General features: G+C 40.3%; 2 protein-coding genes across 18 annotated transcripts in view; one reads left to right on the top strand and one right to left on the bottom strand.

Moving 5' to 3' along the window:
- Trmt1l (tRNA methyltransferase 1-like) overlaps positions 1 to 7,254 on the bottom strand; it is a 33,072-nt gene extending 25,818 nt beyond the window's left edge. For 4 of the 14 annotated variants that reach the window (XM_087580824.1, XM_087580829.1, XM_087580815.1 and 1 more), the window contains exons 1-3: positions 6,806 to 7,254; positions 2,185 to 2,295; positions 251 to 364 (exon numbers count right to left, since the gene is read on the bottom strand). Coding sequence is in view for 4 of the 14 variants with exons in the window: in XM_087580815.1 (XP_087436941.1) it covers positions 251 to 364; positions 2,185 to 2,295; positions 6,806 to 7,025 (445 nt within the window). In the remaining 10 variants the exon portion in view is untranslated. 14 annotated transcript variants of the gene reach the window in all.
- A 214-nt stretch (positions 7,255 to 7,468) lies between these two features.
- The window catches only part of Swt1 (SWT1 RNA endoribonuclease homolog), a 57,426-nt gene continuing 45,379 nt past the window's right edge, over positions 7,469 to 19,515 (top strand). For 3 of the 4 annotated variants that reach the window (XR_015635104.1, XR_015635103.1, XM_087580177.1), the window contains exons 1-5: positions 7,571 to 7,611; positions 12,320 to 12,418; positions 13,921 to 14,007; positions 16,244 to 16,327; positions 19,347 to 19,405. Coding sequence is in view for 1 of the 4 variants with exons in the window: in NM_001105960.1 (NP_001099430.1) it covers positions 12,365 to 12,418; positions 13,921 to 14,007; positions 16,244 to 16,327; positions 19,347 to 19,405 (284 nt within the window). In the remaining 3 variants the exon portion in view is untranslated. 4 annotated transcript variants of the gene reach the window in all.

Genomic DNA, 19,515 nt, shown 5'->3' with positions numbered 1-19,515 from the left:
AACAGGGACTCCCAGGTCAGAGTGCCCAATATATCACAGTCACAGATGTCTAATAAATGCCTACTGAACTAAATGTCATGTTTACTGCCTACACAGCTGCATGCTATCTTATCAAATACATTGAGTGGGGACATTAAATCATCATAATATAAAGTGAAAATACTTGACTATGCTTACAATAACATTCCAAAGCTAGTAACAAATGTACAATTCACATACATGACTCTTAGGTAAGCAGAAAAACACTAACCTTCAAATTCAACTGAGATTTTCCAATGTAAATTCTGAAGGTGTCGACGAAGTTTATGACTGCTGTAAGCTCTGAACTTTTCCTTAGGACACAGCGGGCAAGTTTGAATGTTTTCTTAAAAGGAAGAAAAAGCACAGACCATTAGCTGTGAATGCCTGCATCAGCCACACAGTAAAAGGGAGCCTCCCCATACATTTATCACCCCTTCCTTAGATAAAGGCTTTTTAACTGTAAGAAGAAAACACTTGTTTCTGATCCTGGATGTCCTTCATGAGAACTGCAGCATTTAAACATTGGCTATTTTTAGCTTTGAAACTCGGTGATCTGTGTCTAGCAGATGACAGCTGTTTCTAGTAGGAACCAAGAAGTTCAAAAAGCGAGATTCCCTTCAGCTAAACTTTTGCTAGAGAGATCACCACTCAGCACCTTAGAGTGGAAAACCAGCAATATGGCATTTCTAGAAGGGCAGGGGCTGGGGAGAGGTGCCTGAGTGTCTGCTGTGCTATTTCCCTACTACTCTGGCAGGGACAACAGCAGCCGAAAGACTGGGTAAGAAAAACAGAAGACAAAATGCAATACATTGCTATTCTGAGAGCAGGGACCTGGTGAAACCACCACACCCTGAATTTCTGAATTACTTCCTTCATGTTTTCCTTACTTATGAAGTATCTCTGAAGAAAAAAAAAATCGATATGGGTCATCAAAATAGAGCATTAACTCAGCAATATAGTACACTTTAAATAATAATTCTGGTAATGTGTTCAAGAGTTAAAATCTCAGGCTAGCATGATGGCCCAGTAGTAAAGACATCTACTTGCTGCCAAGTGTGATAACCTGTGTCCAATGCCCGGGACCCACACACTGCTTGCTGCCCTGCCCCCACCAATAAGCAGGTAAACAAATAAAAATTAAAGCCTCAAATTTAAGCTTAAAGCAACAAAATATACAGAAATAACAAATCAATAATGATATTGTTAATTCAATAAATAAATCCTTCATATATAGAATACAAGTATAATTAATTTTTGTATAGACATAAGTGTTTAGATTAGCAGAGCGGGGCAGGAGGTGGCTCAGTGGGTAAAGGCACTCACTAAGGGACAGCCTTAGTTGGAAACTCACATGGAAGGACTGCCTTTGACATGCATGTCAAAGGGGGAGGGGGAGAGAGAGAGAGAAAGAGGGGGAGGGGGAGAGAGAGAGAAAGGGGGGGAAAAAGGGGGGAAGGGGGAGGGAGAAGGGGGAAAACGAATAGCAGAGGCAGGACAGTGGAGTATACCAATTATGCTGCCGCCCTTTTATGCTGGGGATGTTAACTGCTACGTTACTTATTTTTATTCTAAGTGTGCATGTTTTACCTGCACGGATGTCTGTGCACTGCCTGGTGCCTACAGTGGCTAGAGGAGGGTGTTGGATCACCTGGCACTGGAGGAATGGCTGTGACCCATCATATGGGTGCTAGGAATTGAACCTCGGTCCTCTGGAAAAGCAGCCAGTGCTCGAAACCACTGAGCCACCTCTCCAGTCCCAGCTATGCTATTTAAAGCACTGTTTTAGGATATCCAAAATTTGTGCTAATTCAATTACCACCTTATAGCAACAGAGTCCTTAACTATGAAACTGTTAACTATGAAAATGATTATTTGACTAGTTCTACTTCAGATTTATTCTTAACAAACTGTTTTCATAAGCTGAAAAATGATGACCTGTTAGAAGTTGAAGGAATGTCTCAAAATAAAAATAAAAAATGGAAAATGACAATTAAAAAGATATGGCACCTTAGCTAAAGAAATCAAAAGGGGTAAAATAGAAATTCAGTGTGTATGTGAGTGTATATGTGTGCACACACATGCATCTTGGTGTCTGTGCATGCATCTGTGCACGTGCCCTGTGCCTGTGTGTGCCTGTATGTGTGTCCCCAAACACAGAAATACCTGTACCCAGATTATCTGAGTTCAATGAACTGGCAGAGTCAACATCTCCTTCAGTCCCAAAAGCTAACTTCTCCAGATCAGCAAGCCGCCTTTGAATTGAGATGTGTCTCTCTGAAAAGAAAAAAATTTTGAGTCAGAAAACTGTTTTAGCAATTTCCCCCATTCCACTTTCAGTTACACCATGCTGAAGCTTATGCTTTTCTTTTCTATAGTCTACTACCTCACGGGGACTGCTACAGTTTAGATTAGAAAATGGCAAGTGTACTTTAGAATGCAACAAGTTACAGAGAAAAACTCTACTGTGTACCTTTGAGCTTTCAAATTTTATCTAGTCAAGGTAATCCCATGGAAAATGTTTCTAGCTTGGGGGCTGGAGGCGTAGCTCAGTGGGTAGAATGCTTGCCCAGCATCCAGGAAGCCCTGAGTCCAATCCCTAGTACCACATGAAGCGGGGGAAGAAGGGGGAAAGGCATGGTGGTGCATACCTGTAATCTTACCACACAAATACAGAGGGTAGGAAGTTCAGTCATCCTTAGCTACAGAATAAATTCAAAGTCAGCCTGGGATAAATAAGACCATGTCAAAAAAAAAAAAACAAAACAAAACAAAAAAACCAGAAAACAAAAGTTTCTATCCTGTACAAAATAGTTTGAGAGTTATAATGCCTGTTTTGTGTCTTCAAAGAATTTTAATTACATGTGAGCGATTAACATTTTAATTTTTAACTGTAACAGTTAGGTAAAATGAAATGAGTATCAGATATAAAGGTGGCAATGATACCAAGGAAGGACCAGTTAATTCTAACAAGTGGCTGAGAACATAGATCATGAGTACAATTTCATGACTTAGGCTATGAACAGAAATTCAATTAAGTAGACTTGGTGACTAGTCTCATTAATTCAAAAGTAACCTCATGAACAGAAGTTGGTGGTATAAAATTTCCAGCTACCACAGCCCTTGTCTATAAGGTAATATTTGGGGGTGGGTAGGCTGGGTAGAGGTACACAGGTAAAGTGAGGCTTAAGTCCAAATGGTAAGGAATTCTGTTCCTGTTAGCTCAGACTTTATTCTCTGGGGAATGGTCAGTCATTTCAAGCTTTGGCGGGAGTAAATGATTTGAATGTGAATGCTTCAGGGAAGTGTCTGGTGTCAGCAACCAGGAAGGTGAGAAAACCATCAGGGAAAGGTTCGGGAGAATAGAAAGTGGGGGAAAGGAAGAGGGTTTGGGTTATGAGAGCTATGGGTAGGAGGCAAAGTAAAGATGGACTCTGAGTTACGTGGCTCTGAAAAACAGTGCCATCAGCCAAAGAAGGGGAGGGACTTTCTGGTAGGAAGGTAGAGGACAAGAAAAAAGGAAATTTGGCTTTCAACATGGCATGTTTTATGTACTACTCAAAGTAATGGTGTCCAACAGGCAGTTAAAATGTTGTGTCTGGAGCTCAGGAATGAATGAATGAATGAATGGGTAGGAGAACCACGGAGACAGAGAAGCCAAAGGAGAATAATATATGAAAGAAATACACAAAACCTAAGTATGGAAAGGCTAAATCTAGAAAGATTAATAAGACTACTGTATTTAGTGGATAGTCTCCCGTCATCTTTTGCTTTTGTTTATTTTGTTTTGTTTTTAAAACAGAGTTTCTCGGTTGGGGATTTAGCTCAGTGGTAGAGCGCTTGCCTAGCAAGCACAAGGCCCTGGGTTCGGTCCCCAGTTCCAGAAAACAAAACAAAACAAAAACAAAACAAAACAAAACATGGCTATAAAACAGAGTTTCTCTGTGTAAGCCTGGATGTTCTGGAACTTGGCCCTGTGGACCAGCCTGCTCTAGAAATCTGAGATCCTCCTGGGATCAAAGGTGTGCACCGCCACTGCCCAGCTTCTTGCATTAAAAACTGCAGACAATAGATGACCAAGTGGAAAACAAACACAGAAAACCAGTGTGGTTGTTTTTTCAAAAACGTTGGAAGTGCAGAAAAGGAGACAGATAGAACTGCGACTTGCTTCTTCCAAGGATGAAGAGTTCTGAATACAGTGCATTCCGAAGGAAGGGAAGGAAGGGAAGGAATATTTACACGGTGGGGACTGGAATGCATAAGCCCAGGTGAGGCTCACAGGCAAGCAACCCCAAGAGAAAGGACCATGGAACGAATCTCAGGGCTCAGTCAATATGCTCAGTAATGTAAAGCCTTAAGAATTTAAATTCCATTTCTGATGATGCCATCGTTCATCCTGCCTCTCCTCCCATTCATTCTCAGTCCCCTCATTATAATCTTTGTCCTTTATGGCCTTTCTTACAGTAAACAATAAAAGGGCAGTAATTGTATATGACTCATCTTTCTGGTGCCTAAGTGTCAAGTTCAGGAGCTGGTACTCAGCAGCCACTGAGGATACTTAGTTTTTAAAAAACACTAAGACTTTTAGAATGTAGTAGCTAGCACATTTTTATCACGAATTCTGGAGTCTAACACCATCAGACACTTCTGCTCAAAAGATAAGTTTTCTAAGCAAAGCAAAGAGTGACAAACATTATTGTATTATTTATCTTCATACTTTTCTTTTTTGAGAGAGGAGCTCACTATATAGCCAAGACTCTTCTGGAACTCATTATGTAGCCTAAGCTGGATACAAGGAGGATAGTCATTATCCTCCTGCCTCGGTTTGTCAAATGCTGGGATTACAGGTCTGAGCTGCTATGCTTGCTTGATTAACTTCATATACTAAGACTTGTTTGCAAACTTAGAATAAAGTATAGGCAAAAAATCCCCCAAACTATCTTCTAGTTTCTTAGCTCTGACAGTAATGATCAAAAGAGAATTCATTTATTCAAACTAAACTACCACATTTGACATCTCAAAAGGTTCTGTTCCATAGATCAGACGTGTGTATGTGAGACAGGGTCTATAACGCTGCAGAAAGGTTTACATACTGAATTATTCTATTAGGCAGCACAATATAAGAGGAGGATCCTATTCAGTTAGAAAAGGAAGACTGAAAACCATCTAGTCCACCATTGAAGGGAAACTTTAAAACCTGTCTGAAAATTCTTTTTTATATCTGTGAAATCCTTTCTGGTTCAACATGGTAATATCATTCCGTACTTGGACAGTCAACTTGTTCTTCCGCTTTCTTTTTAATAACGTAGTGATAATCAAGAAGGCAAACTTGTTGTTAAATCAGATGAGCCCAATATACTAGGAAGGTCTTTCACAACTTCTGTTACTTTTTCCTCAATTTTCAACTCTAGATCAGAGAGTCACCCTCTTCATCTTGCATGGCTTGCTCTGACTGACTTCAAAGGACTAACATTTTCAAGTGTTGAGGGTGTGTTTAAAGGTTTCTTAAACAGCACACATTCTTCACACTACACGTTTGTAAGTTTTAGCATATATATGCAAATGTTTCCAACCTCCTTCCTCTAACACTTAGATACTGTCTCCCTAGGTAGTTCAGGCTGATCTCTAAGTTACCAGCCCTCCTGCTTGAGTCTCTGGATTACAGGCATACATACCATGTGGGGCCACTATGCCCCATTGGACATCTTAAAGTATTAAAGTAGTAAGGAGGTGAAGAAGCATTCCCCAAACTGCTGAACTGTTTCTGATTTAAACATAACCAGGAGGGCAGTAGTTACTCCCTTAACAGTCCCTACCCATCAAGGTTGTAGATAAAGAGAGAGAAAAGGCCTTGTTTTGCACTAAGAGCTGTGACCCCAAATGATGAGGAACCCTACTGGCTGACTTCTGTCCTTCCTGTGATCAGTCCTGCTACTCTTCAATGTGGTTTTAGAACTACAAAATAATTCTCTTAGACTATGACTGTTTTTATGTACATTTAACCCCAAGTTGGCCTAGAAATATGAATTAATTTCTCATAAGTGATAATTCAGGAGTCTAAAGATCAATTAATTAATGGACCACAGATTTGTTGAAAGAACTTGTTGAATTTTTCTTAGGCCCACTGTACAAAGTGTTAGAAGATACTTAAAGTGCTAATAATTATCAGTCTTATGTTTCCTATGTGAACCGATAAACCATACCCCTCAGAACTCGTATAAACACATTCAGGGAATAAAAACATGGGCTATTAAGCTTTCACGATCGTCTTCCTTTGGAATGAAGTACAAAGCTCAATTGGTATTTAGCATATTCCTCTCCATACAAGACATGGATTTCCTATTCTTGGGAGCAAAATATAATACAGAAATATGACAAATCCACCAGTGTGTGTAAGTACTGACTGACAAATTGGTTGTTTCTAAATGATCTTAGCACCTCCATTACTGTAACACAGTGGAAAGTTTTTTTAACTACTGTAGCCTGGGTTGAGATGGAAACTACTAAAGACACTAACGGACACAGCCACTAATTTCATTGTTTATTTTTATCTGCCTCACGCCTGGCCTTCACATCCTTCACGATGATGTCCTCGAGGTTTATGGATGTATCCCTTTCCATTCTGTACTCCTTTTACTCTTACCTGCCGTTCTGGTTCCTCCTCCTCCCATTTCCTTAAATCTGCCTTTCCACATTAAAAACCACCTTGGAGAAGGGCCTCCCCTATTCCCCAGCGAAGCATGGTTTCTCGCTTTTCTGCGGCAGAGATCAGGCCGTCTGCACTTACTGCTTTCAGCCTCCTCGGGGACAGAGGCTAGGGACGGGGACAGGGCCGGAGCCGGGGCCGGGGCAAGGGCTGGGGCTGGAGCCGAGTCCGGCGTCGGAGCCGAGTCCAGAGCCGTATCTGCGGCCGGAGCTGGGACCGGAGCCGAATCCGGGGTCGGGACCCTGACCTGGGCCTCCTCCTTCTCCTGGGGTAGCAGCTCCTCCTCCGCCATATTCTCCATAGTTACGGCCTCCGTGCCAGGGGACGCGGAGGGGACTCGCGGCGGAGTGGGATAATAGACGTTAATGCACACAGGGCTGGATCCAAGGGCGGGGAAGCAATTGGGAAGGCTGTACGCGAGCCACAGACAAACGGCGAAGCGTCAGTGACCCAACCCTGCGAGCCGAAAAACTGAAAACCAGAGGCAGCGATTCCAGCCTTCGCCGGCTTCCCCTTCCCCGAGGCGTTACGAAGTCAACACAGACTGCGCAGAAGCGTGTGGCGGACAGTGTCCAATGAGGAGAAAGAGTTCCGTTTCCTCTGTACGTCTCTGCATCAGTGGCCGCCACCGAACCGAGATAAGACTACAATACCCAGGAGCCATCGCGCCCCCTGGGCGGTGCTCAGTTCCGGTCCTTGGAGGAAACACACAGAGAGCTCAGAGAACTCTAGAATTGCCTGGAGCGTTCGGCGCCTGGCTGGGGGTCCGAGTACAGAACTACATTTCCCAGTGTGCAGCGGGCTGTGGGAAGGCGCTTTTGGCAGCCGCCTGGACTAGGGAGTCGCCGCTGTCGCTGTCGCCGTCGCTGTTGCTGCGGAGGGCGCAGGTAAGTTTAGGGTACTCGGGGCGCGTGGGCGTTTCGCTGGGCGACGGCTTTTCACTACTGGCCTCAGGTGCCCAGACGCCGGTCGGCTCGGGACCCGCGAGCTGAGGTCTGGGCCGGACGACTCCGTGGGCTGGTCGGCGGTCGGCCCGCTCTGTGGAGTATGTGGCCGGGAGCCAGGTTGCTCCAGCTGGACCTGAGGCGGTGGGGGAAAGGATGGCGGCTTCTGAGGGGGTGGGTCTAGGCAGTTTGTGAGTCCCAGAAGCGCTTTTCTGTCAGCCCCCTGTGGTAGAGTCCTGGCTCTGCTCTCCACAACTTTCCTCACACTTGTGAACCGATCACTCTTCACTTTTTCAATTTTGCTACAACCTTAACGTTACCAGAATAAGCGCGGTGTGGTTGTGGGAGACTTTTGCTATTTTGATTTTTTTTTTCTTTAAGGCTTTTACTAACAAAGGTCTACACTTGGGGACACTTTGATGAATTTCGGGGAATATGACCAGGGAATCCTCTGCGCCTCAGGATATATCCTGGACTTGTTTATCACCGAAGCCTTATTTGTTCTTCTCTTTATTTCTAATAAGCACATTGGAGCAGACGAAAAAAGAAAAAAAAAAAAACAAACAAACCAAGACAACCCCAACTTGAACTCTCTTGCAGGTTGCCCTGCTTGGGACTGTCTTGAATGTTAAAGGCGGGAGGGAAGGTTCCCAGCTACAAAACTCACACTCCGAGTTAATAAAGCTTGCTCGCAGGTGTGTTTTTTTCCTCTGTTGGGAAACCATAGGAGGCGGTGTGTGATTGTTTGCCACTTTGGAATGCTGTCTAGAAGTTTGCACTCTCTTTGCCCTTCCTAGTTGGAGTGTTTGAAGGTGTTTTTTCCTTCCCCAGTTTAACGTAAACTTTGTCCCCACCAATCTTATGCAAGTTCGAAAGCCCTTAAGGCCTGCAAATGTACTTATCTGTGGTAAAGTATTTGCTTAGCTCCTCAGCCCAGGCTTAAAGGTCAGAAGCCGGGCATCACAAGACAACTAAAGGCCTTTTAAAGCTTTGCCTCTCCTGACTAGTTTTCCTATGTGGGGAGTTGACTATTTAACAATTAAAAGTGAGACAATAGCACCTATTACAATCTATAGGAATGCTAACTAGGACCATAGAGATGCTCGAGACTCTTTGTCAATTCCCAGCATCCACGTGGCAGATTGAATCCGTCTGTAATTCCAGGTCCAGGGAATCTGATGCCCTCCCAGAGATATGAATGCAGACAAAACACCAGTGCACATAAATAAATATTATATTAAAATGAAATGGTGTTACTTTTTGTTTTGTTTTTTTGTTTGTTTGTTTGTTTGTTTGTTTTTCCGGAGCTGGGGACTGAACTCAGTGCCTTGCGCTTGCTAGGCAAGTGCTCTACCGCTGAGCTAAATCCCCAACCCCGTGTTATTTTTAACTTATAGAACACACCACCTCACCCCTCACTCTCCCCTTTGGGTACGTACAACAAGCACTCTATCTTATCACTAAAAGACATCCTCAGTACTTTTTTTTTTTTTTTTTCCGGAGCTGGGGACCGAACCCAGGGCCTTGCGCTTGCTAGACAAGCGCTCTACCACTGAGCTAAATCCCCAACCCCTACTTTTTTTAAATTTATAAAAAGTAAATGATTAATTTGAGTGCTTGACTCAATATTTTAACCTTATTTAGCATCAGCTAGAAAACAGATTAAATGTTAGCATGGGGATTCTGTTGGCAATTTTAGTTCAGAATTTCTAAGCATGAAGGAATTTTCAGTTTAAAGATTTAAAAGAGTATTTTAAGCATCAGTTGCATTACTGCATAAGCTAGCTTATATTTTTGTTTTTTGTTTTGTTTTGTTTTGTTTTTTTCTGGCAAGGTTTTTCAGTGTAGATCTGGATGTTCTGAAACACACTATAGCCCGTGCCGGCCTTCAGAGATCTGACTACCTCTGCCTCTAGGAGTGCTGGCACCAAAGTCGTTCACCAATGTCCAGCTGTTAACTCATATCTAAAAGCTACAATAAAGATAATTTCCACAGTTTTTCTGGATCAGGAATTAAAAATGAACTTCTTGGGTGTATCAGGCTTTGGGTCTTTAATGAGGATACATTGATGCTACCTGGAAGGTCCACTTTCATGTAAAGACTTGACAAGGGTCAACTTCAAAGTTACTCACATGCCAGAAACTTGGTTTTGTTTGCTAGGCTGTTTGAGTGACTGTGTTGTAAATGTTAGTGAAATAAGCCCTTTCCTCTTCAAGTTGCTTTTAATCATGGTTCTTATTATAGCAATAGAAATTTGGGGGTTGGAGAGACGGCTCAGTGGTTAAGAGCACTTGCTGCTCTTCCAGAGGTCCTGAGTTCAATTCCTAGCACCCACATGGTAGCTCACAACCATCTGTAATGGGATCCAATGCCTTCTTCCGGCATACACAGAGCACTCATATTCATAAAGTAAATCTTTAAAAAATGTGATTTTGATTATACACGTTAGCCCTGTTTATTATGGAGGATACTATAAGTGCTATGGTACCAAAGGCTGCAATGTTTTGGGCGAGCCATCTTATGGCAAGACTTTTTAGAACTTTCCGACCTTTGATCCCTTTTCGATTGAAATGATTTTATTGGACCCAGGGTTATAAGAATTTAAAATATATACAAATCAAATGTTTCTGAAAATCTTAAATTTATTTTAAATTAATTCTTTATATATGTAATTTTACCATTAAAGGTAAAAGTTTGTATGCTAATGATGGTGTGCTTATTTATTTTTATATAATGAAGTAAATCTTTGATAAATCTGAATATTTGATACTGCAAGAAAATCTTCAACTTTTCAGAGTTGATTGATTGATAGTTTGGTTTTATAATCATCAATGCTGAGAACATTGCTTCACATAAACAATAATATATACCAGCAGTATGTCTAAGATCATTTTAGAATTTGTTGGACATTTTTTCTACTCTCAAACTAAAATTAATTTAATTAAAAAAATATTTTTAAAAGTACAACCAGAAACTCAAACAGCAATTTGCATACATTTTAAGACAACACAGTCCAAAGATACAGTAATTAAATGTTTATGTGCTGAAGAATTGCTATAGGAAGATACTAAACTTTTTTGTTTAAAGCTCTTTGTTTTCTGTACTCAAGCTGTTATTAATATGTTTCTATAAGAGCAGAAAAGTTTTGCATGTCCAGTAAGAACACTGCAGTTCATGACATACAGTAGTCATGAATATGAGCCAAGGTATTTCAGCCAGCATTCGTGGGGGTTTTGTGGGCATGTGAAATTAAAAGTGCACATATACTGTGTTCAAGGCTGCGGTGAAGTCACAGGAGATAGTGCCAGGGAGGATGGCCAGAAACACATAGGATTCATTACACATGATTTTCAACTTTTTAGTCTGTGTGTTCACAAACCTTTTAATGTTGCCAAAATAGGGTTGTAACCCACAGTTAAGAAGTTGGAATCTTGGGGTTGGGGATTTAGCCCAGCGGAAGAGCGCTTGCCTAGCGAGTGCAAGGCCCTGGGTTCGGTCCCCAGCTCCGAAAAAAAAAAAAAAAAAAAGGAAAAAAAAAAGTGGAAAAAAAAAAAAAGAAGTTGGAATCTTGAGAACTGCTCACACTGTAAGTTCTCCTAAGTTAGTTTGCTAGTCTGCATAAAAGAAATGTGAATTTCATCCTTGTATGAATATAAACTATGTTGTAGCACACATGAATGACGTGCTTGCTAATTTTAGGTCAAGTTGATATAGGCTGGAGACATACCTGGGAAGAGGGAAATCTTAACTGAAAAAGTGCCTCCATAAGACTGGCCTGTAGGCCGGTCTGCGGGGCATTTTCTTTTCGTTCTTTTATTCCTTATTTTTTTTTTTTTTTTGAGAACTTAGAATTCCTGGACTCAGTTTCTCTGACCTCAGCCTTTAAGTAGTTGATAGTACAGATAGGCATGAACCATCATGGCAGATTGGAATGTTTTTATTTATTTGTTTTTTTCTCTTGTGCCTTTCACCCTGCTGGAATGAAATCCTTTAGACAAGAGAAAAGAAGACTCTTATAAGCCAGCGGCTTGGGCTGGAGAGATGGCTCAGTGGTTAAGAGCACTGACTGCTCTTCCAGAGGTCTTGAGTTCAATTTCCAGCAACCACATGGTGGATCACAATCATCTGTAATGGGATCTGATGCCGTCTTCTGGTGTGTCTACAGACAGCAACAGTGTACTCACATATAAATAAAATAAATAAATCTTTAAAAAAAAAGCCAGAGGTTTAGCATGAATTCAGCTGTTAACCATAAACTATTTTTGAAGGCAAACATTTTTGGTACTTAAGAGATGGTTCTTAGAAGTTTGTTGACTGTTACGTGTTAAAGTTTTAAGGTCCCCACCACCACCCCATTAGCATTTTTCTTTTATTCAAGTTCATTAAATCTTATTTTATTTGGCTTGTTTTTTTTGTTGTTGTTGTTGTTTATTTGTTTTTTTTTATTTTTTTGAGATAGGGTCTCTCACTATGTAGCCTGCACTGCCTCCTGAATGATGGGAGATCTTATTTTATACAATTCTACCTGTTTAGATCATAAATGACCAGGAGTAATTGAAATTACTTGGCTTATAGAGTTTGTTCATATTGTCACTGCCAGCTGTTAACCTATTCTTTGGATTTTATTTCCATGTTGTCTTGCCCCACCAGACCTGGTGATGTTTCCAGTCTTTGGCTACTGTATCCCAGCACAGGATGCTGCTTTGTACTACCAGTGCCCACAAGCTTGAGACTGTTTATGATCATAAGGTATGGCTATACTCATCTTACATTTCTTTTCTGGATTTTTTTGTTTTGTTTTGGTTATTGGTTAATGAATGGTATTTACTTGGTCTAAAGCAGGGCTGGAAAAGTAAAACTGGTTAAGAAATGGACAGAGAACCTGTGATTTAAGAAAGAATTGGAAATATCTCAGAATAAAAATGTTGATACATTGAGAAAAGTGAAATCACACATTCATTCACCCAGTCAATCATGAATTTTCTCCAGTTTTTTGCTTTGTTCTTTAAATAAAGTTTTACTCTGAAGAATTTATGTAGCTATGTCTGCCCTAGGATATGTCCTGCTGTAGCTTTGGAAGTGCTGGGATTATAGGCGTATTTTATCTATTAAGTTTTTTTGAGAACTTGGGGCTGAAAACCTAAGTTTTTAATGTAGCACACTTTTCAAGGAACTCTAGGTCTGGTAGAAAGCCAACTATATAGGTATTTATTTAGATCCAACTAAATACAACCTTGTGCAAAGTATTTAAACATTTTTATTACTTACTGTGTATGCATAAGAGTGGGAGCATGTGTGTCACAGTGTATGTGGAGATGAGGACACTCATGGATGAGGAGATGAAACTTACTCATTAGGCTGTGCAGGAAGCACTTTGACTAGTGAGCCATCTCACCATCCTCAGAGTAGTTTTTATATCTACTTTACTCTTTGCTTCCTTAAAAAAGTTCTAGGGTAAGTTATCTCTAGAGAAGATGAAACTGGGACATAGAAAAATGTATGCAGTTTCTTTGAAATATCACATAGTGTGACAGTGTATTAAGAAATGAAGAATTATGATTAATCTGTTTTCAGGTGTAGGTAGGGCAAAGTCAGCAATTTTTTAGGCAGCCAAAAATGCTGATCTCATGCTTAAAGGAGAAGGCAGAGATAGAGGCATTGCCTTAAGGAGCATTCCAGAAAAGTTGTTGGATACCTGAAAGAGCAAGAGAATGTGAGTGAAGACAAGTGAAACAGTGAGAGAGCTCTATGTTGAGAATGATGAGGAGTGGTTGCTACGCAGAGGGCCTTTAAAGTTTCCATCAAGGACAAACCTAGGTTCTAAGGCAGTCTGTGTCAGAAAACCCTCCCTTTGGAGTTCATGTGTCTTTGGAAACCTGCAGGGCAATCTTACAGCCAAGGGGAAATGCTTTTAGGTGTGCTTTTTTGGGGAAGTATGTCTTGTGAGAACTCTGAGTCCTTAGTATCTCTAGATAAGCCTGATAATTCCCAGTAAAATGAAGTTGTTCTCTTTCCTCAGTGAAGGAAACTCAGAGTCCCTGTGAGTCTCTGTAGTTTCTAGGTCTGGTAGAAAGCCAACTATATAGGTATTTATTTAGATCCAACTAAATACAACCTTAAGCTTAGTTTAGCTTATGCTGTGCTGGATGTATCAAGAAGATGAAAATAATTTCAGCCCTATTTAGCTAAGTGAAGAATGGCTTGTGATACATTTTTACTGTATTAAAATACGTTTTGAATGTTTATTTTAGTTTCCAAAGATGTCTATCAAAGAATCTTGTGGAAAGGAAGAAAAGTCTCAGAAAAAACAGACTACCTCTTCACCAACTTTTGATGAAGTAAGAATTTTAATTTGCTGATCTGATACCTTTTTTAAAAAATGTGTAATGGAAAAAAATGTGCCTTAATGTTACAGTGAGATGTGAAACTTTATTGCAGATCCACGAGATATTTACTTTTATTATGCAAATCACAGATTTGAGACTTAGTAGTTTTCTTCTTACTCCTCTGTATGTGCTTTCTTCAAGACTGGCAGTGGTTTCTGTTAAGTCCACTGTTAACTGTGGAGAGCAGTCTGCCTTGACATCCCTGCAGTGTTTGCTGTAGTTGATTACACCTTTTCCTTGACCCACTTTTCACACTTGACTTCTGAGATACTTTGCTTTGTTAGTTTTTCTTTTTTCTTGGTGACTGTTTCTCAGATTTCTTTTGCTGGTCCCTCCATGCCCCATCCCGCAGGGCAGTCGACCAGGGTCTGAGGTTCACCTAGGAGAGAATGGGGGACAAGAGATGCGAAGAATGGACAGCAAGTCAGGAAGTCTGATCAAGCTGACAATTTTTAATTTTTTTCAGGCAGAAGATAGACTGGTAGAAGCAGGATATGGGGAGAGGCTAGGTAACTACAAAGGAATGAGCCTGGCTCGATGACCAGGATATTGGCTGGGTAAATTGGTCAATGGGAGGAACAGTAGGGTGGGTTGCTTAGTGACCTGACCACCAGTGCTAAGTGACCTGACCACCAGATTTATTCTATCTATTGAGTTCAAGCAGAACTGCAGGTGCAGGCTAGCTATGGCTGCTTTGATCTAACATAAGGCTAAAGTATAGTTGCTTCTGATCTAACATGAAGACTGCTTCCAACATGAGGCTGCTCCCAACACCTCCATATATTTTTTTCTTGAAGCAGGCTCTTCAGGGCATTGTTACTGCAGCACAATCCAGCTTTAGACTCACTATCCTCCTGTCTTAGTTGGTCTAAGAGCTGGGGCTATAGGTGTGCATCAGTACACACAGTTCTTACCCGTATCCCTCTTTTTACCCCCCCCCCCCTTTTATTTTTGGACAGGGTGTTTCTATAGCCTTGGCTCTCCTGGAACTCATTAGGTTGACTGGGCTGGCCTTGAACCTAGATCCACCTGCCTCTGCCTCCCAGTTGCTGAAATTAAAGGAGTGTGCCACTAACCCAGCCTTTTTATTTACATTTTTTTAAGCTATAACCTTTCAAGTACCCAAGCTCAGTTTTCCTAATGTAGTCAACTATAGTCCATTCTTTTGCTTTAGGCAAACACTTGGTATGTGACAGAATCATTTCTGTCAGTTTTCTCTTTAACATATTCAGTCTCACTGCTTCCATTCTTGCTGTTACCATATCTTAGCAAAGAACTTGATTTCCTTAGTTATTCCACTGGTTTCTAAATTCTTCTCCCTGCCTCTGCCTTTGCCCATGTGGTCCTTCCTATACAGTGAGTCAGGATACATCATGTCCTGGCTCTGTACTTTCTTGTGGGTCCTCATGTTAAAAGCCCCTTCTGGGACCGAGAAGGCTATCCACTGTCCTCTCTTTACCTTACCATTCCTTTCTTGAGTGCTTGGATTACAAATGTACTGCTCTGCCTGGTGTATGTGTTGCTGGAGATCGCACACAGGGCCATGGATATGCTAGACAAGCCTTCTACCAACTGAGCTACATTCCCAGCCCTTGTTTCTTTACTTGGTCTTCTTCATTCAGCTTGTCAGTGGAGTTTTTTAAGAATACGTTTGTTTAAAAGTTGCAAATCTTCCAACTTAAAGCTCTTCACCTTTCTTGTCCGACTTCTCTATTTTATTTCATCTATAGCATTATCTAACATTCTAAACTGAGTAGGTATTTCTATATTTCTAAACTAGGTTTAAACTTTATGGAAGTAAGAACTTAGGGTTTATTTTATTTTATTTTTTTAAGACTCAACTCATGGTCTGCTATATCTTTGGTAAAATAGTAGGTACTTCAAACAACATTGTCTTAAGCCTTTTACATTTAAGATCCATTGAAAATGGGACATAAGGTTTGTCTTATGGACTGAATCCCACTGAGGCAATACCATCTCACTATGTTCTTACCTCACCTCTGGTGTAATCACCCAGGGATATCATTTCTCCTTCACTCTTCCTTCTAGTTGAGCCTCCCTTCTTACTAAAGTTTGTGTCTCTCAGTGCTCTCAGCTCATTTTTAAATGAAAATGTCAACTTACATGATTAAGTCATGCTCTGTTTTGTGCTTTTCCATTCATTTTTTATTCTGAATGACATTCTTAGGACAAGAAAGAGGGAGAAATCTCAGCAGGTTCTACTAGTTCAGAACACTGTGTTAAGCCTGTTTCAACCAAGAAGAGAAAACTGGTAAGTGCTCAGACACCATAACTCAATGAATATTATTTTTCTTAAGGTTTTTTTTTGTTTGTTTGTTTGTTTGTTTTTTTTTTGGAGCTGGGGACTGAACCCAGGACCTTGTGCTTACTAGGCAAGCGCTCTACCGCTGAGCTAAATCCCCAACCCTTAAGTTTTTTTTTTTTTTTTTTTTTTCAAGAGATTAACTCTTACTATTTTGCTGAGCTTTGAACTCTTGGATGAATGTCAGTCCTTCTGTTTAACTCTTTCAAGTAATTGGGACTAGGCTTTGACAGTCAGTATACTTGGACATAGTAAAGTTTTAATGCATTGTTAGAAGGTTTATAATATAAAATTTCTGTATTTTCTTCTATAATTGTTTCCTATTATGCTTTGTTTGTGAAAACCAATAGAAAAACTAATGTTTTGTTTTTCCTTTTTATTTGCCACAAGTAATATATTAGTCTTTTACTTCTTTGTTCCTATGAGTGTGTGCATATGTACATGGAGGCAAGAAACCGGTGTTGAATATCTTCCTTAGTCATTCTCATCTTCTTCTGAAGCAGAGTCTCTCACTAAGGTTACTGATTGGCCAGTGAGTTCCCAGGAGGCACTGTCTTCACTTCACAGTGCTAGGTCACACCTGTAGTTCCAGTCTTAGGCAGCTATGGCAGGGATGGTTGCTGGAAGTTTGAGGTTAGCCTAGGTTAGTTACACAGCTATACTTCAGCCTGGGGTATAAAGCGAGATTCCTATTTCCAAAGAAAGGAAGGAGAGAGGGAGGAAGGAAGGAAGGAGAAGGAAGGAAATAGTATAAAAAGGTTACAAAAGATTAAAATGGTATTTTTACACTGTAAGACTAGAGCTTGTTCTACATGAATAAGTAGTGAGTAAGTGAATGCCTTGTGCAATACTGTCTATATTAAAGTTTAAAAATTCTATGTACTTAGGCTATATTAAATATAGTTAAACATTTTTCCAATAATAGATCAACCTTAACTTAATGTAGCCTTTTCACTTTATAACTTTAGCACTTAGCCTTTTGACTCATTTGCAATAATAACAGATTAAAAGATACATTATTAAATGTACAAAATACTTTTTTGTATTTTTCTATGAATTTTTTCTATGTAACCTAAATTTTTTCTTTAAAATTTTTGGTTAAAAACTTACACACATGGAGATACACAGACATAGACATTGCCAGTTTCCACACAAGGTTAGGGTCAGAATCTGGCATGTGTGACAGCATGTGGCGTGCGCTCTTGTCTTTTGTGATGTTAGTGCTTTCCTTGCACAGACCTCCACAGACTTGCCTGAGACTGGTTTTGAGGGCTGTCATCTTTAGAGATGGGTTTGTAGTTGTCTTCTTTTGTCATCATATATTTGACAATATATGGCTTGCAGCATAAACATTCTTTATTAATGGAAACCATTTGGTGTTGCAGGCTGTTTTTTAAAGCTTTTATGTAGCTTGTTGAGGTCTGCAAAAGCTTCCGCTTTTCTTGGGAGTTGCTTGTGTTTTCCTGAGGTTTCCTTTTCTCCTGGCTTTTTGCAGCCATGCATTCTTTTCCAGTTTCATCATGGGCCACTATTACATGTGTGGTCTGTCATTGATTGAAATACAATGTGCTACATGATTGTGATTAAATTTGTTTCAATTTATTGTTCTCTGTATCAGTCTTTTAGTGCTGGGGATCAGGCCAGAGGCCTTCCACATACTGAGTGTATGCACTGCCAGCCCCAGTCTTATTCGTCCTCTGCCAAATTAAATTTGGTCCAGTATTAACTATTTAATTTCTCCCCTCCTCACTGTTCGTTTCTCTCTCCATTGTACTCGACAGATTCCCTCTCCCTCTTGTAGATGCACTTTTTTTAAGGACTTAACTTTAATGGCTTCTTATATCTGTCACCCTTCCGACCTTTATTCCTCCTCAACCCCTTCCAACCCCCAATACCAGGTAGAGGGAGAAAGGGGGTACAGATCTCTTTAAACTGATTCCTGATGATTAAGGGTATTGTGTTCTTTGGGAGCAAGTCCAATCTTCTGGTTTCTTTGCTCACATCCACTTGACCAACTGCAGCAGCAGGAACCAGCAGCCTCCTCGTGCAAGAGACAAATCATAGTCACCTGCTGTAAAGCATCCTCTTCTCCCACGCCTGGGATTAAAACAAAAGCATATTCACATAATAACTGGGTTTTTAAAGAAACCAGAATTCTCACTACCCTCTCTAGCTGGGCTGATTGATTTTTTTTTTCTGCTGAATTCATATCACTTACTGCTTTCAATTTTCCCATATGTTTTGCTTACATTTTCCCATGAGTATCTCCCATCTTTCAATGGTGGACATTTGAACTTTTAGCACATACTGTTGCTCTACTTTCTTTCTTTTTAATTTTATTTAGACACCCTGCCACCCCCGTTGCTTACTTTCTACTTTTAGTTATATCCTTGTGCTGTACATACTGTTTATGTCCCCTTTAGCTTTTTGTATCTGGATCCTCTGAACATATAGATGCGATGGTGGAATTGAGTCAGACAGATGTGTTTCAGATCATGGCAGTGCCACTAACCTTCACTGTGATGATCAGAAAGATGCCAAGGGGCTGGAGAGATGGCTCAGCAGTTAAGAGCACTGACTGCTCTTCCAGAGGTCCTGAGTTCAATTCCCAGCAACCATATGGTGGCTCACAACCATCTGTAATGGGATCTGATGGCCTCTTCTGGTGTGTCTGAAGACAATGATAGTGTCCTTACCTACATACATATAATAAATAAATAAATAAATAAATAAATAAATAAATAAATAAAATAAAATCTTTCAAAAAAAAGAAAGATGCCAAAATGTGTAAGCTTTGGGTGCTTTGTCTATAATAAAGAAAATAATGTCTGCTCCAAGATGATTAGAAAGATTAAGTAAATTATTATAGCAGCCTATTCATAAACACAGATGTTCTCCATTCTTCCCTATAACTGCAACAACAGCACACAATTTATATTTTTCTTAATAATTTTTTTTTTAATTTCAGAAACCAGATGATACAGACATTGTATACTATAATACAAACAGAAAACACAGTATGAAAAGGTAAATTCTCTTTTTTTCTTGACATCTTTTTACAGTTTGGGCTCAGAATTAGACTAAGAAAAGCTTTTTTAATACTTGGGATTGGACTCCCGAGTACTAGGCAAGCACTG

The sequence above is a fragment of the Rattus norvegicus genome, chromosome 13 (genome assembly GCF_021556685.1).
Source record: "Rattus norvegicus strain SHRSP/BbbUtx chromosome 13, alternate assembly SHRSP_T2T, whole genome shotgun sequence".
NCBI classification, from domain to species: Eukaryota; Metazoa; Chordata; class Mammalia; order Rodentia; family Muridae; genus Rattus; species Rattus norvegicus.
Note: the sequence above shows the minus strand (reverse complement) of the source record. Positions and strands in the feature narration are given on the sequence as shown.